This window comes from Gossypium hirsutum, chromosome A13 (genome assembly GCF_007990345.1).
Source record: "Gossypium hirsutum isolate 1008001.06 chromosome A13, Gossypium_hirsutum_v2.1, whole genome shotgun sequence".
NCBI lineage: Eukaryota > Viridiplantae > Streptophyta > Magnoliopsida > Malvales > Malvaceae > Gossypium > Gossypium hirsutum.
Window position 1 is genome coordinate 104,944,101 of NC_053436.1, and position 24,175 is coordinate 104,968,275.

A 24,175-nucleotide genomic window follows, 5' to 3' on the forward strand; every position below is an offset into this window, starting at 1 on the left:
AACGGTGTTTTTTTTGTGCTACAAAAATATTGTCAATATTAAAGGAAATTCATGTTTCATGTTAAAAAAATAAGTACTGAGCTATGCTTAACTAATTAATATTAAATAAAAAAAATTTTAAAACCCCAAATTAAAATAAATTCATTATTTTCAATTAATAAAATAATTAAATAAATAAAACTAAAAGTAATTGAACATATAAAATATAAAAAAAATATTATATCATCTGTCACATGTCAATCATACATTGATAAATAACATTGTTAGTAAATTGGAGTAATTTGTAAAATTTTTGACAAGTACCAAATCGAACAAAAAAAGATTAGATACCAAAATAGTAAAAAGAGAAAGTTTAGGTACCAATTTGACCCAAAAAATTTTAAGTACTAACTTAAAAAAAGTGTCAAATTTAGGTATTAAATTAGAAGAAAAAAATGTCAAGTTCAGACAATAGTCATTAGAAAAGAAGGTTGTTAAGGACCAAATCAATCTCGTAAAAAGAAAGAGAAGCTAAATGTTGCAATCAAGCCCCTTTGCAAGTGAGGGCAACAGCGTCGGTGTCATCCCAATCATAGCTTGGCATCACCGACAACTACCAAAACCACAACATGAGGCCTTATTATTTTGAGAGAGCTTAGGTGAAGGCAGGAATGAGGAAGGAAGGGGAAGAAAGATGGAAAGGAAAAAAAAAGTGAGGTTACCAGCTAGTCCTTAGTAACCAAGCAATCGACCATAAAGCAAACTCTTAATAACTAAACGGTAGTGATAAACAGTCATTCATTAGTTTGGTTCACTGATCCTTCCTTCAACAAAATCCCATTCACCCCCCATTCCATCTTCTCCCGTAATAGCCATTTCCCACCAGAACCAAAGAATAGTAATGCAGAGCCTCCACCGAATAAAGAAAAAAACATAACCTCCCATTCTTGCCCTTCACCACTCTCCCTCAGCAAACACCTCAAGCCACCACACCCCCATCCCTGTCTCCTCGTTTCCGTTCGATTATTTTCATCCCACGATAGAGTTTTTGATTTTGAGCTTTGAATCAGTTACAGAGTTTTTGAGCAAGAAAAAGAAAAAGAAAACAGAGATAGGGGAGATGAGGAAATCGTTCAAGGATTCTCATAAAGTTCTTGAAGCTAACATTCATTTCACCAATTCCCTGTAATTTCTTCTTTCTTTTTCTCTTCCTTGATTTTTTGTAGATGAACATCATGATTTTTTTTTTCTTTTTGTAGATAGCAAGGGATTTCAATTTCAGGTTGGGATTGTATCTACAAAGACTACAATATCTTTCTATTCGCTAATTACTCTATCAGTGCATCAGTGATTTCTCTTTGGGATTTTCTCTTGATTTGGGGTTTCTTTTGTTTTGGTAAGTTTAAATTTTCATTTTATCTTTTTTTGGGGGGTTTGTGCGTTTATGGCAATTTGTTAGAGCTTTGTTGCTAATTAATTTCCTTTTTCCTTGCAGGTGTTCTTATTTCAAAAAGCTGCCCTCTACAAGTGTAATATTGTTGGAAAGCCTGCAGTGGTCACTGGTGGATTGTACCCTGTTGAAACCATTTCTACTGTTGGCAAAATTTGTGCAGAGGTAAATTTTGTTTCAATGTGCATAGTTGAATCTTTTGACATATGCAGCTCCAAATTAGATACCTATGGCATTGATGCCCTTTGAGTGACTATGATATCATCCTTTTGCTTTACCTGTGGAGTTCATTTTTGAATATCTGACAACACCCTCAACAACTGACCAGTCTTACATTGTTATTTTAGAGCATACAATTGCAGAGAGGGAACGCAGGTAATTTATTTGCATAGTGTACTTATATACCATAATGTATTTTAGAGAGAGATGGGTTTATGAGCTTGTTTGGGTGCTAAATAGATTGGAGTTATGGATTTTAAGTGATTGTGAGGTAATGCCTATTTCTGATGAATGATAGTGTGATGTTAAATTTGTTGCACCAGTTGTTGATGTTTTGAAAGCTTAGAATGCTTCATCCATACGAAACAGTGTATTGACACCATATTTATGCAATGGAATAGTCTTGTGTAACTTATTTTAGAAACACCCATAATTTGTGTTTTAATGTCTAGAAATTTCATAGAGACGATAGCAGAAGTATATTAAATTATTAAACACTTGAATGGAATATGATATTGCAAAGAAAAAAATAATGCATGGTTTTTATAAATAATAATTATTGTCAGGTGTATAATTATTTTACAGTTAATTATCGATTTGCCTATTGTTGCATGTCACCTTTTACTGAAAGGTAATTGATTTTGCAATTTGCATATGCTTATTAAGTGTTCAAATAGTTCATATTGGCTTTATTACTTCTTCCCTTATAGGTATTCTAAGTCTCTAGTATGTTCTGGCTATTAATACTGTTCTTCTATGTGTTCCATTACTTCTAAAACAAATTTAACATTTGAAATGTTCTATATTCAACAAACAGTGACCACTCTGCATATGTGCAAGACATGAGTGCACATAATTTCTTAGAGGTAGGAGCAGCTACTTTACTTGTTGGAGATATGGAAGCAAAAATGACCGGCCAGCCCTGGAAATATTTTGACACTGTTGATATGCCTTATCTTGATCAACTCTTATAGCCTTCACCAGTCACAACAATTTCCAATTCTGCTTCTACTCGCTCCCATTTGAGAGCAATTACAGCATTGAAACGCAGTAAATGAGGACCTCATCAAATTTGGTATGTTTTTCACTTACTCTCAGATTATTGCTTTGATGACTTTATGTTTAATATCACTTACCATTATATTATTTGCACGATTCCTAAGGATCTGTTGTGCTGTGATAGACTTGTATCGTTGTGCTGTCAGCCTGATCTTTGCGATTTGATGGGTGGGAAAGGTCATAGACTGTTAGCTTTTAAGGCAATAATTTCAAGCTTCTTTCCTGGTTAAATGTTTGGAGTCTTGTGGCTTAAGGTTCAATTTTCTACAAACCTTTTTCTGTATCAAATTGTATTATGACCCATTTTATGGAGTTTGCAAATTTGATTAAGTTGGAAGGCCTGGGACATTGAAACAGTAGATGAACTCTGCATGTTTTGGTTTGTTGGTGCCATATTACATACAGCCAATCTGATGTTTACTGTATTCTGGATTCAAAAGAATTTAACCAATTGTGTTAGAAAGATATGTGTGTGTAACTTTTGTTTCATTCTAAAATTCTTTGTTGCTTTCATTTGGTTATGACTTCTTAGTGGTATACCATGTATGACAAATCTGATGTTAGCCATAATCTGGATTTAAGTGAATTTAGCCAATCTTGTTAGAAAGATATATATTTCAGTTTAAGAGAAAATTAACATGATTTTCTGGATGCTCTGAAAATTAAGCTTCTTTAAATGGTAGTATAAGTAGCAAGGTAGAGCTGTTTGAGTTTAAGAGAAGATTAACTATGCATAGTTTTAAACCTAAATTTTGAATGAAGTTGTATGGTTACAGTTTGGGTTATTGGGTATATTTGTGTAGGGCTGATTCTTCTGCAAGCACATTCAGCATTGAAGGAATTGTTCCATTTTCATCTTTTGTTTTCTTAGTTTTCCTTTTTATCTTGAAATATCTACATAAATCTTGATGGTCTACTGGTACAATCGTTGCTAATAGTGCTTGGTAATTTTCCTCAAATAAAATAACTCCCTCTACAATTGTTGTAATTTCAGTGCGCTACATGGATGACTATAGTTGCTCCGACCAGTATGACAGCATATCTTTATCTCTACTCTAATGGAGAAGAATCATTGGCTGCTACCCAACTAGTGTAATAGATGTAATTTTACCATATATTAAATTTTAAGATCAAAATGTAATTTTATCGTATATTAATTTATAATTCTATCTTTTTTAAAGGTACTAAACATATTTTTTTAATATTTTGGGGGCTAAAGTGCAATTTTACCATAGATCAATTTATAATTTTATTCTTTCTAAAGGGACTGAATTGAAAATATTTTATTTCAAAGGCTATGAGTTTTGATTTTTTATTTCACATATGAAAAGAACTAATGTTACTAAAATTTAGTAATTTTTATGTAAAATTTAAAGGTTTTTATTTCACCAAAAGATTGCTATAAATTATTCATTTATTAAAGAGTATACCTTATAATTAATTGTTGTTATCATGTTATTATAATGGATAAAATAAAATATAAAAATATGTTTTCTATTAAAATAAAATGTTATTAGAGGATTAGTATATCGTCTGTTAAACTCATTTTAATATTGGCGATTATGACCTAAGAGAACATATGTGAGAGGCTAGGCAAATATATTAGGTATTGAAATATTCTTAATAATAATTTTATATTAAAAATGCTATTAAATTATAAATTATTTTATTAAATTGTATTTAATAATAATTATGTTAAAATATGATTAAATTATTCCTCACATTTCTCTAACATGTTTAACTTGCTACCATTTCTCTGCGCCAACTCTGTTTAAGAAGGGTGTTCATTGACTTCTCTTATTCCTCTTTTCTCCTTTTATCAGTTTGTATTTTCTTAAATTTGTCTTCTATCATTTAAATCTGGTCTTAAAAGGCTATAAAAGAATAAATGTTTGATGAATAGTTAGATTTATGTTCATTTATCAAATTAAATAAATAAATATGAACAAGATTTCAAGGCTCGTTTATTAAACGAATTGATACGAACAAAACTTATTCAATTTATTTATGCTAATTTAAAACTCATTTAATAAATTATTTAAAGTTTATTATTCGATTATTAAATTATTATTGTTTGTGTACTTATTTTTTTTATAATATACTTTTTTAATACTTATATTTGATTATTTTATATCTAAAAATAATATATATGTTTGTTTATTTATTTATTGTTAATTATCCATGAACATTATTTGTGAATATATTCAATTATGTGTTCATGAATATGTTCGTTCAACTTAAACGAATGAACATGATATATATATACATATAATTTTAAACAAACGAACATGAATAGAAATTTGAAATTCTTAACAAGCATGAATCAAATATAAATACATTTTAAAGAATAAACAAATGACTATAATTAGAAGTTATTCATTTAAACTCAATGAGTTATATGTTTTTGCCAATTAATTGCAATTTTCAATTAAAAAGTTCCTTGGTATGATGTAAAATTATTTTACGAAGGCTAAATTGATTGTTAATTTTTGATTAACTACTTAATTAATTGTAATTTTTAATTAAAAATTAATTATTTTTAGTTATTTTACAAAAGTTTCGTTTTATCATTTAAGCTTTCCTTTTGGGTTTAATATATAATTTGGTACTCTAATTTGACATTTTTTTCTAATGCAATACTTGTATTTTTCTTTGCCTAATATGGTACCTATATTTTACAAAAGTTATACATTTTGGTACTTGAAGGTAACAATGTTAATTTTTTTAGCGTCTCATTCGTATTTTAAAATTAATTTGATGAAAATTATTAACAAATAATATTATAAATTAACTTTTATCGAATCAATCTTAAAATCTAAAATAAATCATATTTATAAGCTTTTGTTTGATAAATTAAATGCAAAACTAAATAAATTCACAATCAAAACTAAATTTATTTTATTAACAAAATCATGAAAAATTCAAATTTAATAGTATTAATAATTAACTTTTATCAAATCAATACTAAAATCCGAATTAAACATTAAAAATTTAACACCATTATCATTAAATATCAAAATATATAATTTTTATCAAATGCATACATTAAATTAGATAATAATAAAAAAAAAGAAGAAGAAGAAGAACTCAAATTCCCCATTAAAAAAATAAAAAATGATATGTTAAGCGTCATTTTACTACGCATTATTTCTTTGGCAAATCAACAATATGTTAACATAGCTGAAAATCAAGATAAATTGAGCTGTTTTCGACCGTTGGATCAGCCACAACACAATTAAGATAACCAATCAGAAACTGCCACGCATGCATCGCATCACACAATTTGATCCAACCCAAAACTCTATCCTTTTGCTGCTGCCCTCTCTTGTCCTCGCCTGCTGCCACTGCCACTGGCACTAATGCGAGCTATCGGAAAATGGCTATCATACTTGACTCGCTCCTGCCCCTAAGTCGACCCACCCTTCCAGCTCGCCTTTCGACGCCATTCCCTCCTTCTGCTTCTTGTCTTTGCACTCGCAGAAACCAATCGGTAAACCATTTTCACACTCCTTACTTCCCCACCATTGTCATTTATGTTTCTTTCATTTCGTAGCGGTAATTATCATTCCATGCATTCCTTTATGTGAACTTTGCATTTCTAGTTAGCGATTTCATGTTGAAAATAAATGAAAAAGAGTGAAAAGAAAGCATCTTTGAGCTGTTTCTGTAAGTGGGTCTGTCATTGTAGAAAAACATGATCTCAGTCCCAGATAATTCAATGAAAAGAACTTTCAGTAGTCATATGATAGCAGATTTGTTTAATTGAATTGTTTTTTGCAAGTTGGTTTACATGACATATGTTTGCTTCCCTATTATATAATCAGTTTCAAGCTTCTTCAATCCCAAGGAGGAATGCAATGGCCTTGATCTTATCAACATACATCTTCTCAGAAGTTGGATTACATGATAATATTGCATTTGCTGAACCATCTGTTGGGTTCAGAGAGTACATAGATACATTTGATGGGTATTCATTGAAGTACCCTCAGAACTGGATTCAAGTTCGAGGTGCTGGAGCTGATATATTCTTCAGGGACCCTTATGTTCTTGATGAAAATCTCTCAGTGGAGTTATCCTCTCCATCATCTTCCAGGTATAAGACTGTTGAAGATTTAGGTCCTCCAGAAGAAGCTGGGAAGAAAGTACTTAAGCAGTACCTGACAGAGTTCATGTCGACAAGGCTTGGTGTGAGACGTGAATCAAATATCCTTTCAACATCCTCAAGAGTTGCAGATGATGGGAAGCTATATTATCAAGTTGAGGTGAGTCAGATTTTGTGTTATTACCATCTTTTATAACACATGGTTGATGTTTGATTATACATGTGATGATTGTGTTGTTTTGCTTTAGGTGAATATAAAATCATATGCAAACACCAATGAACTTGCTGTGATGCCACAAGACAGAGTACCTAGATTGGAATGGAACCGGCGGTACCTTTCTGTTCTTGGTGTTGAAAACAACCGGTTATATGAGCTGAGATTACAAACACCCGAAAGTGTATTTGTAGAAGAAGAAAATGATCTGAGGCAAGTCATGGATTCTTTTAGGGTGAACAAGGTGGCTGGCTGATCAGTTTTTATCTTGAGACCATTTTTCCATTGGATGAGATTTTTATTCTTTTTTTGTAAGTCATTTTAGTTGCAAAGAAGTGATGCTTATTTTCAACTTTTGGTTATCATGCAAGACTACCCATATTGAATATTATGAATATGACCGTCAAAAGATCCTCCAAATACATGGAAATATAACAAAATTAAATAAGCTTGTCTTAAATACAAGGGATGAAGTAGTCCAGCTAAAGATGGTAACAAGAAAGTTGGTGAACGGCATTGATTTAAACTTGTATGACTCAAGAAATATAGTTTTTGTCAAAAGGTACTCAAATTCCAGAAGCACCAAATACATCAGTTTCTGAATCAGCAAAGCAATGTAACTCAAAAAATGGAGCAGCATCAAAATACTGATAAGCATGTCCCTCACCAACTCAACTTGATGCAAACATTCAAATTATGACCTCACTTCAAATTCCCCTGCTCGTGTCAGAGCTCGAAAACCTTTGTACAGACGACTCGGTGCAGTCTTCAGATCGAGTTTATCTATTTGCAAGCCGGAGAGCGCAACACCCATAATCCTAAAACCCACTCGAAACGTGGGAAAAACATGAAGACGCTCTAGCTCTGTCTCAAGCAATAATGTGCCAGACAACGATGGGGTTTTATCCTTAGGAATCCGACCAATTGTCCAAGAGCATATCTGCAAAGGCATGTCATAAACATGTAATCAAATACAGCAGTAGATTATAAACTATTAGCATCTACCAACTATACTGATCACTATCATACTCTAAATCAAGGTATAAGTTCTGTATCAAGTTCAGAAAGCAGTTTACCTTGTTGCCGAGGATGTTTACAGTTCCATGATTTGAATTCAAATCAGCTGATAAAATACAAGGAGGTAGTTGAAACTCCAAAGTTATTGAGTCAATTGTTTTTCCAGGATCATTTCTTATACCAACCAACACATTAACACGGCATTTTCCAGCATCTGAAGTTAGCTGTGGCTTCACATATAAGGGAGTACTCTTCAACTTTTTAATTCTGCATGGAAATCAAGACACTTTAAATAAAATATATACAGCGGCATCAGCTTAAACTTAGCAGAAGGTAAAATGAGAGAACCTGTAACTCATAAGCTTAAACTCTCCATCAGGAGGTACAAATGACAAAACTTGATGGGATTCCCAGGGACGAAAGCGAACGCAGGGATGGAATCTGACATCATCTAGAATTGATGGGTTCGCAAAAGAAAGTGTCAAATCTGGAAGACCTGAAAGATGGGAATTTACTCGAACTTCACCATAAACTTCACATTTGACCAACGCCCCATCCCTAAACAGCACATACAAAAGAAAGAGGATCAGGACTTTGAATGTAAAACAATGCATACAAACAAGTTAGACATTCCACTATTGCACAATAGGAAACTTCTAGCCACATCAGAGAATTCACCTGTTTATAACTGCATCCATTTCTTCGACAAGATCAACATAAACTTCATTGTTTGCATATTTTGGTTCTGCTGCTCTCCATGGTATGCAAGACCTTGTAGCCCCAGGAAGGGTATCACTTACATTGGAACTATTACCAGTCACCACACTCAGAACTTTGCTGACAATATTTGGTGGAGCAATCATCTCTCTTAGAATGTTTGCTTCTGTTGTGAGAGGGAAACCATTGTCTATCATTTCGTCCAGAAGCTGCAACAAACATGCTAGTTCAGCTCGATTTGGGCAGCACATATTAGTTCATGGAACACACACATATCACCCAGTGATAAACAGGCACATCATGTAAAATGACACAATCTGCTTAGGCACATAAGCGAGTGATACAATTAACTTTTACACTCATTCATCTTAGCATACACAAAAGACCAAGCCACTTTGGTTGCCTTCCCCACGAAATTCTGATAAGCACATAACATATAGTAAGAAATACCTCATAAACAATTACAAAGTTATCCTTTATCACATCTTCATTCAGCCCACCAAGATAATCCGAGAGGACATCCGAAACTCTGCAGAGGAACTGGAATTCAAACAGTTAAAGCCCGAGAACTTCAATTGGTTCAATCATACATAAGCATAACAAAGGATTATAATGTTAACTTACTTACCTCGATGCCCATTAAAGGAGGCATTTCAACTTGGGTGCAAGCTAAAAATGTAATCCCCTCTCGAACTACTTGGAAAAGATAATGAGTAGGTGAAGCAATCACTGGCTGTGACTGTACAAACAAGCAACAATAAAATAATAAAATTTTTGAGAAGAAAATGATTAAAAAAAAAAGGGAAAACAACTAAACCAACTGGAATGATTTACAAAAACGATAAAGAGAAGAACAAAGTAATTAATCTAGGAAGAAACTGGGAAATGGAATAAATCTAGAAATCAGAATTGGATAAACAAGCAAAAGAACCTGAATTGGCTGTAAAATTGGGAATATAAAGATGAGTGAGAGATTGAACAAAAAAAATTGGGGGTATAAAGATAGTAGAGGGAAGATTAAAGGGAAATAGGGAAATGGGGTACCTTGAAGGAATCGCCTTGAGAAATAACATGATCCCAAAACCAATCACATATTGATCTGTCAACGCGATGCCCAGTTAGCTGTTTCTCTAGCATCACCTCTCTGTCAATTACAAAGATCCATATATTCAAATTCGCTTTTTTAGTTTTAATTTAATCGTAATCGAAATGAAATTAAAGTTGAAAAGACTGTAAAAAGGAAGAAGGATTGAATTGAAAAGAAACGACTTACCCAGAATCAGATAGAAGAAATATACACTGCAACATGTCTGATTTCTTCTCTGCCTCTTTCACCCTTTCTAGCCAACAACAATTCAGCAATTGCAATTCGTATTATCCCAAGCTGAATCTGGGATTAACCAAGCAGGTTTAATCAACAATACGATACTTTTTTTCTTTTAAAATTCTTAAGTTAATGAAAGAGAGCTTTTTATATATATTTTTTTTTGCAAAATTGAAAAAAACAACATAATCAATATGTGTATGCAGGTGATCATGGACAAGTTGGTTTAAGCGTAATATTAATATATTTTATATTTATTTAAATTTATTCAACTTTAAATATTATATTATATTATTTTAATATTTAATAATTTTATTTTTTTATTTATTAAAATTTTTATATAATTATCTTAATATTATTTTAATATTTATATTAGAGTGATATTATATATTTAGTATAAATTTATTTTTTAATATATTTTAAATTGCATAATAGATAAAAATATCATAATATAAAATATTATAAACTTAAAAATGGTCAAGCTAGACCAGGCTTAGACTTTGGATGTTTAACCCTAAGTCAAACTCATATTTTAAACGAGCCTAATTTTTTGTCTAAACTTATTTTTTGAGCTTAATATTTTTGTGCAAACTCTTCCAAATTTCAGACGAGCTATCGGGCTTGAGCAAGTCATCCAATCCATGAACAGGTCTACATGCATCGTATCCAACTGTTTCGCTGTAAAATATTAAGATTTTGTATCAATCGGTATATGTACATGTCAGTATAAGTTGATATTTGTCAAAACGAGTGGAAATATATAGGAACAATTGTAACGCATTGAATTCTTGATTAGAGTGGAACCAAATATTATTAGTACGGATTAAGGATCTAAATGTGATGTACTGATTTGAACGATTAGGGGAGAGCAATTAGTTTAATTGATCAATTTTTTCTTGAATTGATTTTAACATAAGAAAATCAACCCAACCGACTTTAATTAAGAAAACTGGCCAAACCGAACTGACATTGATTCAATCGATTTGATTGGTTTTTTCAATTAATTGATCCAAATTTTTTGGGTTGGGTTTAAGGTTATTGATGTGAGTTTATATGTAAATATATTTATTATATATCATAATAAATAAATAAATTTTAAATAATTAAAAGATGATATAAAATAAATTAGTTTTTCCTGCCAGTTATATTCTAAAATTTAAAATATATTGATCGAGAAAATCAATTAAACCGAGATCAAAATTGACCAACCTATTTCACCGGATTAAAACCGAGTATTACTGTCTCCTGAGTAGGAAGTGGTTTTTGTCATCTTTGGCCAAGTTATTTGTTTCAATTTTTTGACTTACATTCCCTTGAAGACAAGGCTCGTTTTGAGCAGTTAAATTGAGATAGAATTTAAAGGTAAGTTTAGATGGGCGGTGCGTTTAGCTACAGCTAGTATAAAAACAACAATAACAGTAAGATTAAATACTGTAACGTGAGTTAAGAAGTAAGGTAAATACACCACACTTAATTGTCTATCCAAATTCATTCTAAATCTAAGTCTGAATTTATAAATATTTAATCTGTTTATTATCTTCTTAATAAATGAATATTATAAGTCATTAGATTTTGAGAAAGCATAGAAAACCTTGGAGTAGTAACCAACCTAGTTCACAAAAATCAACAATTTTAGTTTATACTAATATATCTTAATTCGTTAGAAAATCTTTTTTATATTCATTTTATAGTTCATAATCAAAATTTATAATTGTTCCTTTTGATAATATTATTTTCAAAATTTAAATCTACATCTTTTCTTAAAAATATAATATATTTTATCTTTATACTCAATTATATCTAAAATTTAATTATCACAAAATTTTTCATAAATTGACTATATGTATGATTTGAATGAAAATAGAGTAAATTGGTATGACATGTGATGTTTGAGTGAAAGTCGACTATAATTGCTTCAACCTTAAAACGCTGAAGCTGTTGCTGAGTTTGAGGCAGTATGGAATGGTATGGGCCTAAGCGGCTAAATCCAGTTACGAAAATACTTAAAAATTAATAGAGCCAATAAGCAACAGCAGTCGACCTGACACAGTGACATCCCACACCAGCAAGCTAACTAGGAACCCAACCAACCAACATTTAGCCCACCCAATAGAGCAACCATTAACCCACTCTATAATCGATGCCAGTGTGGTGACTAATTAGTGGCTCAATTTAAAAAGCAAAATCAACCCCCAACCTTCTATGGGCTAATTTGATTTTTTAGAGAAAAGTTGAAGGTGAAAAAGGCCATTATGCCTTATTAAAAGAATCATACAGTACATTCCCAACTGTTGAAAACTCAAAATTTGGACGTAAAACAAAGGGGTGGGCGTTAAGTGTAAAGTGAAAAAGAATTTTCTTAAAATTAAGGGCTAATTTGATTTTTTAGAGAAAGATTGAGGATGAAAAATGTCATTATGCCTTATTAAAAGAATCTTGTAGTATATTCCATTCCCATTCCACCTGTTGAAAACTCAAATTTTGGACGTAGAACAAAGGGATGAGAGTTAAGTGTAAAGTGAAAAAGATTTTTCTTAAAACATTATCCAAAAAATCTGGTCGGTTAGTCCCCAACATCACTTTCATTATCTTGATGCAATTGTTGGTTTAATTGTGTTTCAGTCCTTATACTCTTTGAAATTTAGTTTCTCTACATGTTTGATTTAAAGATTAAAATTCAATTAATAAAACTATTAATTAACTTATTTTAAATATGAATATGTGGTTATCATTTGAAGTTTAACTTTTAAATTAGGTCTTTGGATATTGAAATGTCACATTCAAATTTAACCAAAAAAATTTATCATTTGGACTTTAATTTTTAAATTAGAAAAGCATAAAGACTAAATTCTTGGAAATAAAAGCAGTGGGACTAAATTTTAAAATTTTAAAGAATACAAGGACTGGGAGAAGAATTAAACGTGCAATTGTATGTTTTGGGTTAGGGTTAACTAACTTAACTAGAAACAAGAATTGCAAAATTTAACGAAAGGCAAGGCAACGGCTGTGATTGGACCGTTTGATTCAAACAGGCACACGCATTTTACCACGTGGCAACTCGCCGACCTTTCAATTTCATGGCGGCACGTGGCATCCGATTAATGCCCCTCCCCCAGCACCATGACACGAAAACAGGTGTAGTGGACCCTACGTCACCTTCTTGCCACTTGCCCCTAGAGTTACAAAATATACAGAACATATAAATGACCGACCCCTATGAGGGTGCCACCTTGATTCGGGTTGATTACGTGGCGATATACGGTGGACCCCATGCTACGTGGTCCACCAGAAATTTCCCACGTTGACACGTGTGTTTGGGAAATCCACGTGTGCTATTTGTATGGGGCTTTTAATTTCTTGTAGGGCTGTGGTCGGTGGATCTCTCCCCCTATTTCTCGGTGATGTTGCCTACTGGTGTGGGGTTTGGGTTGGGTTAGGGTAGTTTAATCTGCACTTTAGTATAAAATCTTAATGGGTTTAATTCTGATTTTAGTCCCTCTATAATGTTGAAATTTGAGAAAATTTTATTTTAATTTAATATAATTTAGTTTTTTTTTCCCTATAATATTATTAATAGATTCAGATTGATGATACTATTAATTATTGTGAGAGATGTTTGTGTACCAAATCAAACCATATGACCTAATTTAAAAAAAAAATTCAAGTTGAAGCTTGAGCTTAACCATGCTAGACCTACTCAAATAAATTTTTTTACTATTTAAAAATTAAAAATTAAAAATTAAAAATATATTTTTATATTAATATTTATATATTTATACTGAAATTTTAATATTTTAACAAATTATTTAATATGAATTCAAGCAGAGTAGCTGCTATTAATGTGATTGAGTTAAGAATGATGCCTTAATTGTATGATTGAATAACAACAAAAGAATAAAGTCAAAATAAAATAGAGGACTAAATCCTGAGTTTCAACACAATAGAGGGACTAAAAGCAGAATTATATAGAATTAATGCAACGTTGGATTGGATTCTTTAATTATTTTGTAATTCTCATTATTAAAAAAGAAAAGAAAAAGGATCAATCCAATTCCTATATAAACGTCCACTTGCTCCCCCCAAGAACCTCACTCAAGGCAATCAAAGTTTCTCTTGCAATATACATACCAAACACTTTTCTCTCAAAGTTTACAAGACAGTCATCATTTTCCTTCCAACCAAACACTCTTCAACACCTTAAACATTGTCATACGGCCCATTTGATCCTATCAAAACATAACATCTTTTTCTCTCACCTTTGTTCCAAATTTCAAACATGGCACCTAATATTACCAGCAACAGAGCTGCCACTGTCACCGCCAGGGTCCCGGCTCTGACCAAGGCTCCCATCCCTCCCGAAAGGGCTTACGTTACTTTCTTGGCAGGTAACGGTGACTACGTCAAGGGTGTAGTGGGGCTAGCCAAGGGCCTAAGGAAAGTCAAGAGCAAGTACCCACTCGTGGTGGCGGTCTTGCCGGACGTGCCAGAGGATCACAGAAAGATTCTGGTGGCTCAAGGGTGCATAGTCAAGCAGATCGAACCCGTCCTCCCACCTGAGAATCAGACCCAGTTTGCCATGGCCTACTACGTCATCAACTATTCCAAGCTACGTATATGGAAGGTATGTTGTTGTTGTTGTTTGTTTTTTTTTTTTTGCATGTGGCTAAAAACGTAACGTAACCTTACACATAATGCTTTAAAATTTGCAGTTTGTGGAGTATTCCAAGATGATATACTTGGATGGAGACATTCAAGTGTTTGACAACATAGATCACTTGTTTGACGTGGAAGATGGTTACTTTTATGCTGTGATGGATTGTTTCTGTGAGAAAACATGGAGCCACACCCCACAGTACAAGATAGGTTACTGTCAGCAGTGTCCTGACAAGGTGGAGTGGCCTGCTCACTTGGGTCCTAAACCCCCTCTTTACTTCAACGCTGGAATGTTTGTATATGAACCCAACCTTTCTACTTATTATCAACTCTTGGCCACTTTCAAAGTTACCCCTCCTACACCTTTTGCTGAACAGGTAACAATTATATTCGACCTTTCTTTTTTATTTAACTTCCTATATCAAGCGTCTTGAATTTTAATGTACTTTTGTTATGTTTGATGCAGGATTATCTGAACATGTTCTTTAGGGACATATACAGGCCCATCCCACCAATTTACAACCTGGTGATGGCCATGCTATGGCGTCACCCGGAAAACGTTGATGCAGAAAAAGCCAAGGTGGTTCACTACTGTGCAGCTGGGTCCAAGCCATGGAGATTTACTGGGAAAGAAGAGAACATGGATAGGGAAGATATTAAGAAGCTGGTGACCAAATGGTGGGACATTTACAATGATGCGTCGCTCGACTACAGTATTGGTGAAGCAGAAGAAGCAGAGGAGGAGGATGAACAAAGAGGGATTGAACAATTTTTGGCAGCGCTGTTGGAAGCTGGCGTTGTTCACTATATCAGCGCCCCATCCGCTGCATGAAGTTTGTGGCCAACGGTGGCGATATATATGATCATGTATAAAATATATCTTAAGTTTAAAACAAGAGTCTGCATTGTAAATGTGTTTTATGTAAGGGTTTTTTTTTTCGGCTTACTAGTTGCTTTCTTCTCTCCTCGGGGAGTTTTAATTTTTTTAAAATTTTAACCTGGTAACTCTTAAAATTATAAAAATTTAATTTAATATTTTAAAATTATGAAAATATAAATTATTAAAATAATGAAATAACATTTTGAGAATATTTTAGTTTCATAAAATTATAAAAATTTAATTTAATATTTTAAAATTATGAAAATATAAATTATTAAAATAATGAAATAACATTTTGAGAATATTTTAGTTTCATAAAATATAAATTATAAAATGAGAGAAATTATATTTTGACAATATTTTAGTGTCGTCCCTGTCTGTCCTTCCTTTTTTGTGATGTTCAGATAACTTATACTAACAAATATAGTGAGTTAATAATGAGAAGCTCCCACCAAGCAATAAAGTTTTGTGGGAATTGAATCTTAACAGTGATTGCTTGAGTTAAGGTTTGAAAAATTGTTTAAAACTTAGATTAATTAATAAAGAGAATGGATACAGGTGCTGGGGAAGATAAGTGATTTAACCAGGGTAGTAAATAATTTGCATTACATTGCTTTTAATATAGGTCTGGATTTCCGTCAACAATTTTCATCTCTGATAATATCAAAATTGTACAGTGTACATTAGTGTGCTTTCTGGAATTAGAGTTCAGGTGATCATATAGAAAAAAGTTTCATATTAAATCATTCACTCATTCCTTTGGGCAAAAAAACGTAAGATGAGATTTAGACGTCAACTAAGTATTTGATAAGAATATTATTTGAGAAATCAATCTACAAAGAAGGCCAAAGGCCTCTAATTTCAGTAGTACGGCGAATATATATTAATTATATAACACAATCTGATACATTTCCTGTAAAACTTAAAAAAGGAACCAGAAAATAATAAGGATAGCTGCCTGAAGATATGACTGGAATTCAACCAACCCTCAACCCTATGGAAACAAAACAAGCAACGCAATAAGTTACAACTGAACAATATCCACAAAATGGATGCACGTGAGTTGTGAGTCTCATCCTACCTTGTTAGCAATGTTGTTGGAAAGCCAGTCCAGTCCCTCATACAGCCCTTCGCCAGAGGTGGCACAAGTACTCTGGATATACCTGTGAGAGACGCACAAGAATATGAATACAAGCGATTACATTTTGCAAATGCAAACAAACAAATACCCTAATAAGTAGTAAGCAAACAGGGAAACAGTTAATAACATAATACCAGTGGCGCTGACGAAGGGAGTGAAGGCCAAGCTTATCAGTAATCTCAGCAGCATTCATAGCATTCGGCAGATCTTGCTTGTTTGCAAACACAAGAAGCACAGCATCCCTCAGCTCGTCCTACACATATCACAAGTAACATAATGATTGGAAAAGGTTATTACATGTGTATGATAATAATCAACTAATTTACACAGCCTCGTAATTTCTACACATATGACAAGTATATCACAGTTTCAAACAATGTACTTCCAAGTCCCAAAGACCACTCGGCAACATGCCTAAAGCAAATTAGTACCTCATTTAGCATACGATGAAGCTCATCCCTGGCCTCAACCACACGGTCACGGTCATTGCTATCAACAACAAAGATTAGACCCTGAGTGTTTTGGAAGTAGTGCCTCCACAAAGGTCGAATCTGAAAGTGTCCATAAAAGCTTTCAGAACATTACATGCTACCAAACTCCACATGTTTAAATCTTATTCAAATAAAAGTATTGGTAAATAAAACCAAAAATATCAACCAACAAAAAAAATTTACTAAAACTGTTGCAAGTTCTTACAAGTTAAGAATGACGAGAAACAATTATCATGCATGCAGACACAAACAAAAATGTATGCATGCCACAATGCTGATAGCATTCCTCCAACATAGCTGAAGGAAGCATTTGAAAGACAAGGCAGCCTTATTAAATATAGCTTATGATTATGTTATGTGCTAAAGGGGAACATCTAATTAGCACAAGACCGTCAATAAGCACTCAAACTTATGAATTGCAACTATAATGAACTTAACCCTAAAACCATTAATATTTATTAAGAGGTTAATCTTCAGCTAAAAGTTGTCCTATGACATTGATTTGAAGGAGGAAACCCTAAGAGGCCACTTACTTATAAATATGAGGGGGAAAAGAGAACCCAAAGCATTACTCTGTATGCTTAACAAATCGGGATTTAATAAGGGTCAGTTATGAGATGATATGGTAATATTCACTCAGAAAGGGCATTAGTAAAAGCTGAAAAATGGAAACTAAATAGAAGTGCTATGAATATATAGAAATACAAGGATAAATAGTTATGTGATGTTTGCCACAGAATGATTAGCATTCCTCATTAAGAGGAAAACAAAAAACATAAGGTGGCAGTACATGTAGCTTATGAATATGTTATGTGCTGACGGATAATAATCTAATCAGCACAGGACCGTCCATAAGCACAATTAATACCAAGAAAACTACAAGAAAGAAGAAGATAGTATTTATGTTTTCAGCCACAGCACGGATAACCTTTCCTTGTATAATTCAAAGGAAAAACTTGAAAATTCAAAGGAAACTTTGAAAGAGAAGGTGGCATAAGTAGATGTAACTTATGATTATGGTTGTACGTTTCTTATGGAATAAAAATCAGCGTAAGACAGTCCATAAACACATCCAACAGTTTTAATATCAACTTCAATTGAACAATGAAACAAAATAACAAATTATAATGTTTCAGCAGCAACTATAATGTAATTCGTAATCATAAAACCGTTAATATTTATAAAAGGTAAAGACTTCAGCTAACAGCTGCCCTGCACTATTGATTAAAAGGAAAAACCAGAGAAACATTGCCCTACACAACCAATAAATCAAAATAAAATATGGTTCAATTACATATTGATACAAGAAAATCCAATCAGAGAAAGAGCTTATGAATAGGCAAGTGATGTTTGCCACAAAATGAATAGTCTTCCTCATTTAGTGAAGAGGACAACAGAAAACATAAGGTGGCCGTACATGTAGCTTATGAATATGTTGTGTGCTGATGGAGAACAATCTAATCAGCACAGGACCGTCCATAAGCACATCAATAGCAACGAAAATACAAGATGAAGAGGACAGTTTTTATGTAACAACCACAAAGCAGATAGCCTTCCCTCATACAATCAAAGGAAAACCTCAAAAGACAAGGTGCCAGTAGGAGATGTAACTTATGAGTAGTCTATGCTAATGATGAAATGGAATCAGCTTAAGATAGTCCATAAGCACATCCAAGTGGCATTAGTAGATGTGACTTATGATTATGTCCTATGCTGACAATGAAATTGAACTGGCATAAGATAGTCCATAAGCCCATCCAACAGTTCCAATAGCAAGGAATATGCAAGATGAAGAGGGCAGTTTTTATGTGTCAGCCACAGCAAGGATAGCCTTTCCTCATACAATCAAAGGAAAACCTCGAAAGACAAGGTGGCATTAGTAGATGTAGCTTATGATTATGTCCTATGCTGACGATGAAATTGAATCAGCATAAGATAGTCCATAAGCACATCTATCAGTTCTACAGTAACTTCAATTGCAGAAGAAAATAACATGGCGAAAGATGACGTTAACATGAAACAGTAGGCCCAGAAAAACAGTATAACGCTAAAAGTCAGAATATTTAAGGTTTTGTTCCACAAATCTTAAAGCAAATGTTGTATTACCTTGTCCTGACCACCAACATCCCAAACAGTGAAGCTAATGTTCTTATATTCTACGGTCTCCACGTTAAAGCCTGCATTAGGTTGTCATAAGCATCACTATTAAGGATCAAATCATTAAGATATATAAAAAAAGGAAAAATCTAATAATGAATGGGGCATACCAATGGTGGGAATGGTAGTGACAATCTCACCGAGCTTGAGCTTATACAAAATGGTAGTCTTACCAGCAGCATCAAGACCCACCATAAGAATTCGCATCTCTTTCTTGGCAAACAGCCGACTAAACAGCTTAGCAAAAGACAGCCCCATCCTTTTTTATCTACGCTGACACCAAAAATACAAGATATGGTCAATCCTAACTTATTCTTCCAATTGATACCATATAAAAAAGGAACAAAAACCATAGGACCCTATTATATACACATAATAAATACAGTAAAGCCCCCATTTTTCATTTTAAAAACGCATTACATTGCCAAAATAAAGAGTTGAACAACATTAAAAACAATTTCATTTGAGAAAATCTTGCAAAGCAATACAAATCTAAACAAACAGATCTACATAAGCAACAATATCATATCATATAGAATGAAACGAGCAGATCAAAGCAGAACAAAGAAAACCCAGATCCAGATCTAGATCTGGAATCAATTAGAGAAAGGCCCATACACAAATCAAAGCAAGGAAGGACTTCTATTTAGACAGAGAAATCTAAACAAATGCAAACATGCAGAAGCAACACAGAGTTAAGATTAATACATTACTCAGAAACCGAGAGGCTGCCGAAGAAGCAACAAGGAATAGAGAAAGAAATGAAAGGCAAACAATGTTTAACACTTACAAATATCAAATTCGATGGGGGAAGGGGTTGGGCTTTGGGGCTATTTATTACGCAATTGGAGGAGCTGGAGGCGGGGGTGAGTGATTTCAGATTAGGTTTTCTTAAAACGTCGCGATGCCCTTTGATTAGATCCAAACGCTGCCGTTTTGCAAATCCCAATCACCTTGGTCTTTTTCACATATTTTTTTATTCATTAAATTAATCAATTTTGGTCAAAGTAAGTACGGATACTAATTTTTTTTAACATATGTTGGTGCAAACACTGTGGGGCTTAATTTAATTTCAGCTTAAATGGAGGGTATTTATATAAATTATTTTAAGATGGTTTAATATATAATCACATTGGATATGTCCAAATTGAAAGTACAATCATTTTAAAATATGGTTTAAGGAACATCAAATTTGGAGGTAGCTTTGCCTTGTGTAATGAGGAAAGAAAGATTATTATTAATAATAGCTAAACATACTAAAAACTCTTTAACAGCTGCATCCAAGAACAAAATAAAACCCACTAAAACACTCTGCTGGGGTGTCACAGCAGGGTTCTATTTTCATACATATATGTTAACATTCCTTTTTTTGGATTCCGTACGCCCTAGTTAACCACAGGCGGCGCCGCCTTGCTGCAACTGCATCTCCAAGTCATGATCTCTGTCACCAGCTTTGGTGACTTCCACTGCCCCTTCTTCTACTACTACTTGCTCTTCTCCTCCTTTTTCATTGCCTTTCATCTGTTTCATCTCTTTATCTTTTCCCCACAGGACAGCATACAGCCCACCAACTATCAGCAGTGACCCTACAACACTGACTCATCATTGCAATTTAATCAATACCCAATAAACAATTAATTAATAATAAGGAGTTTTAACTTTTGGTGATAGGGGTGGGGGGGGGGTTAGCATAATGTGTGTACGAACGTACGTTCCCACATATAGTTTCTCACGAAGCAGGGCCCAACTTAGAATAGCCACAATGACAAGCAGCAAAGGGCTGAACACTGACACATAGAGAGGACCTCTTTTCTGGATGCACCATGACATTACGCAAAATGCTACTGCATTACATATAATTCCCTGAAAGATACATCATACATAAACCATTACAAAACAGATAATATAATATATATATAGATATAGTTATAGATATATGTAATGCTTACCGCATAAAGAGCTGCAATAAGCCTCATGCTGGAGCTCAATGACCAAGCTGATGGCTTGGGGTCTGAAAATATGCCGATTATTGTACACTCAATGCTGGCCATGAAGCACATTAGAGTAGTGCTTGTGTAAGGAGCTGGGAAGCTCTTGCTTGTTTGTCCCTGGATTATGAACCATAGTGCCCAAGCAACAGCACTGGCCATTACAAGGAAAGGACCAAGGAAGAAGTTTGAACCACTAGGGCTGGGACTTGAATTTGCCATTTTATTGGCATAGTTCCAGTGAATGCTGGATTCACCTATGCCGATGATGTGTCCATGGTAAAATGACAGCAACATAGCTCCACCAACACATACCAAAGTACCTATTACCTTAGCCTGCCCTGATGCTTTCTTTATCCCCACAGCTTCTTGCCTATATATCGAACATCAAATTCGAGAATTTATCAGATGAAACCCGAGATTTTTTTTTTGTAGAATTTAAGTACCAAAATATGACATTGGGACCTGCAAATGGCTGCGAGGAGAAATGTGGCTGCTGGCAGTACATTGTTCAATGCACATGCAATCGTTGCAGTAGTATTTTGCAGCCCTACAAAATAAAAAACCTGGTTTGCTGTTGCCCTGCATTCATCAATGGTCATTTTGATGTTAGCCATAGGCGTTTGATGATAAGGAAGAAAAGGAACCGTAATCAAATTGAACATGCAAAAGGCCACCTAGGTAGCTTGGATAATGAGGATCAATTCAACACTAACAATAGGCTTACCCTGTCAGTGAACATAAGAAAATCTGGAAAAGAATTGGCATGGTGAGCTTAGGCCTTGTTTTCCTGCATAAAAAAAGAGTGAAAATTTAAGGTTTTCACAACAAACACACATACACACACAAATACTAAACTGCAAATCAACATGCATGGTTGTTGCTGCCAGTACGTTACATTAAAGAAAAAGGCAATAGACAAAATGACTTGGCAGCCATGCATGAAGTTAAATCTACTTTTTTTTAAGCAGTTGAAAAATCAAATAATCTAACTCCCTTTAATCTATCGATTAACAGAGCTCTCTGTCTTACTTAGGCAACACGGCTTCATACGTAGAGCCTTTTTGTTTTTGTTTTTTGTTTTTTTTTTTTTTACCCAGAACAGATACTGTATTATATTGTATATATGTTGTTCCCTTTGATACTAACATAATCCTTTAATTTATTCTTTTTTTTTCCTGTTGTTTCTCAGAAACCAACCAAACGAACAATACTACTGTCCTTCTTGATGTTCCAAGAAAGCTATTAACACAGAAAATTGAAATCGAACCCTTCTTCATCCATTGATAAAAACATCCGCATGAAAAAAGAAGGAAAAAAGATGGACCCCTAGCATGCAGTATGCAATGTGCAAGAAAGAACAGATCAAGTCAGAATTGAGAAACAAAGGGATGGAAATGGCTCCAAAAGGAAAAAAGAAAAAAAGGATTCTTGATGAATAAATCAGAAAGCATTACCGCTCTAAGAAAAAGGCAAAAGGAGCAATGGCGAGGGTGGCAAAGATTTGACGGTAAGCAACAAGAATAAGAGGTTTCATTCCAGATTCCAGGGCCAGCTTTGATGTAATGTTCATGCCTGCATAGCCTACTTGCAGCAGAACATTGGCCAAGAATGGCATGAAATCAGCCAACATTGTTTCTTTAATTCTTTAGAGCCGATATTTCCACCACTACGTATATAGTCAAGCCCCTTAGAGAAACAAAGCTAGCCTTGGAAAAGAAAGCAAAGCAAAGGAAAAGAAAAGACACTTATGAAATGAAGCAATGGTGAACCCCATGTATATATAAGGGGGAAAGAGTTAGAAGAAAGATCCATCTCCCCTTTGCATGAAAGAGGGTGAAATCGTTGAGGATTTCTTGCAACACCTGGTCTCTGCATGGGACAAATGCTTGTCAGTGTCACCACTTGAAAAAAGAGAGAGAAAAAAAAAGAAAAAATAAATAAAGTTGCTTTCAGTTTTGTAATTTTGTCTTGGGCTTGGCAAAATACGTTTTGAAAACAAAACTTGAAGCAACGAAATTTGCCTAATGCCCCATCAGCAAACAACCCACAGCTAGGGGACCCTACTATCCCCTTTACTAGGGGTCCCTACACCTGTTGTTTGTCACAACTCATCAATCTGCATGGCTTCCATTCAAGCACACCCACACCCCCTTTCAAAAGTCAATTCCTTGAACAAGGATCTGTCTGCAGTAATGCTCCATTAAATTCTCAAACAGGTTGAAGTAGGTAAACCAGTGGCCATTCATTAATTCAAAGATAATAATATCTAATACCCCAAATGTATAATTTAGAAAAAAGGGGTTGGTTTAAGTTAGGGATATCCATCCATAATGCAATAATCTCCCTAAATTAATGTTATCAGATCTTTAGCTCAAAGTTCAGACTCCTTCCCCATACAAAGCCAATTAAAATTTATTGTGTCTCTCCTTTTCATGGATCATATGAGCTGATTCCTCTGGATTCTTTTCACTTTTTCCATGCTCGTAAATAAATAATAAAATAAAGATGGGATAATCATGCTTTTTCCATTTTTTTTAACAAGTTGGTGTTATATTATGGGAATTTACATCAGCATGTATCAGTATATCACTATATAATATTTATATTCATAATCTGCATATATAAATGGAAAAAGGGTTGATTATGGGATCCTTGTTTGAACCCACTATGATCTTAGTTGTCAACTTTTTGTCCATGTTTCTCAGCTCAATCTTTGCCACGTTTATGTACTTTACGTATATGTGCATAACATTTCTATGGTTAGGGATTGGAGATGTTAAT

General features: G+C 33.7%; 5 protein-coding genes and 1 long non-coding RNA gene across 15 annotated transcripts; 3 read left to right on the forward strand and 3 right to left on the reverse strand.

Annotated features, from left to right (window-relative positions):
* The first annotated feature begins 496 nt into the window (after positions 1 to 496).
* On the forward strand, positions 497 to 3,891 carry LOC107893298 (uncharacterized). Of its 3 annotated transcripts, XR_001682788.2 has the most exons (6): positions 497 to 1,164; positions 1,239 to 1,375; positions 1,475 to 1,594; positions 1,777 to 1,804; positions 2,466 to 2,723; positions 3,702 to 3,891. It is a non-coding gene; the product is annotated as an uncharacterized lncRNA (long non-coding RNA). The 3 variants fall into 3 exon arrangements; XR_001682789.2 differs by lacking the exon at positions 1,777 to 1,804; XR_001682786.2 differs by having other exon boundaries at positions 1,475 to 2,723.
* Positions 3,892 to 5,854: 1,963 nt separating this feature from the next.
* Positions 5,855 to 7,375, forward strand: LOC107893297 (psbP domain-containing protein 1, chloroplastic). The gene is made up of 3 exons (XM_016818248.2): positions 5,855 to 6,197; positions 6,532 to 6,969; positions 7,058 to 7,375. Exons 1-3 carry the CDS (start codon positions 6,084 to 6,086, stop codon positions 7,277 to 7,279), a joined length of 774 nt encoding a protein of 257 aa, XP_016673737.1. The 5' UTR covers positions 5,855 to 6,083; the 3' UTR covers positions 7,280 to 7,375.
* Positions 7,376 to 7,443: 68 nt separating this feature from the next.
* Positions 7,444 to 10,304, reverse strand: LOC107893296 (AP-3 complex subunit mu). The gene is made up of 8 exons (XM_016818247.2): positions 10,031 to 10,304; positions 9,802 to 9,901; positions 9,386 to 9,496; positions 9,208 to 9,297; positions 8,719 to 8,966; positions 8,389 to 8,598; positions 8,100 to 8,307; positions 7,444 to 7,963 (listed from the first exon to the last, which is right to left on the reverse strand). Exons 1-8 carry the CDS (start codon positions 10,063 to 10,065, stop codon positions 7,718 to 7,720), a joined length of 1,248 nt encoding a protein of 415 aa, XP_016673736.1. The 5' UTR covers positions 10,066 to 10,304; the 3' UTR covers positions 7,444 to 7,717.
* Positions 10,305 to 14,160: 3,856 nt separating this feature from the next.
* On the forward strand, positions 14,161 to 15,680 carry LOC107893295 (galactinol synthase 2). The gene is made up of 3 exons (XM_016818244.2): positions 14,161 to 14,702; positions 14,791 to 15,111; positions 15,201 to 15,680. Exons 1-3 carry the CDS (start codon positions 14,358 to 14,360, stop codon positions 15,564 to 15,566), a joined length of 1,032 nt encoding a protein of 343 aa, XP_016673733.1. The 5' UTR covers positions 14,161 to 14,357; the 3' UTR covers positions 15,567 to 15,680.
* A 726-nt stretch (positions 15,681 to 16,406) lies between these two features.
* On the reverse strand, positions 16,407 to 20,346 carry LOC107893294 (ADP-ribosylation factor 2-B). 8 transcript variants are annotated; one of them, XM_016818243.2, is made up of 7 exons: positions 20,194 to 20,346; positions 19,514 to 19,671; positions 19,353 to 19,423; positions 17,187 to 17,306; positions 16,890 to 17,008; positions 16,696 to 16,777; positions 16,407 to 16,608 (listed from the first exon to the last, which is right to left on the reverse strand). In XM_016818243.2, exons 2-7 carry the CDS (start codon positions 19,659 to 19,661, stop codon positions 16,603 to 16,605), a joined length of 546 nt encoding a protein of 181 aa, XP_016673732.1. In that variant the 5' UTR covers positions 19,662 to 19,671; positions 20,194 to 20,346; the 3' UTR covers positions 16,407 to 16,602. The 8 variants fall into 8 exon arrangements, with proteins under 8 accessions (XP_016673732.1, XP_040941500.1, XP_016673730.1 ...); XM_041085566.1 differs by having other exon boundaries at positions 19,514 to 19,676; positions 20,194 to 20,319; XM_016818241.2 differs by having other exon boundaries at positions 19,514 to 19,676; positions 20,112 to 20,308.
* A 277-nt stretch (positions 20,347 to 20,623) lies between these two features.
* Positions 20,624 to 23,096, reverse strand: LOC107893293 (WAT1-related protein At1g09380-like). The gene is made up of 6 exons (NM_001326807.2): positions 22,849 to 23,096; positions 22,119 to 22,181; positions 21,857 to 21,973; positions 21,353 to 21,764; positions 21,115 to 21,266; positions 20,624 to 20,997 (listed from the first exon to the last, which is right to left on the reverse strand). Exons 1-6 carry the CDS (start codon positions 23,022 to 23,024, stop codon positions 20,793 to 20,795), a joined length of 1,125 nt encoding a protein of 374 aa, NP_001313736.2. The 5' UTR covers positions 23,025 to 23,096; the 3' UTR covers positions 20,624 to 20,792.
* Between the last annotated feature and the right edge of the window lie 1,079 nt (positions 23,097 to 24,175).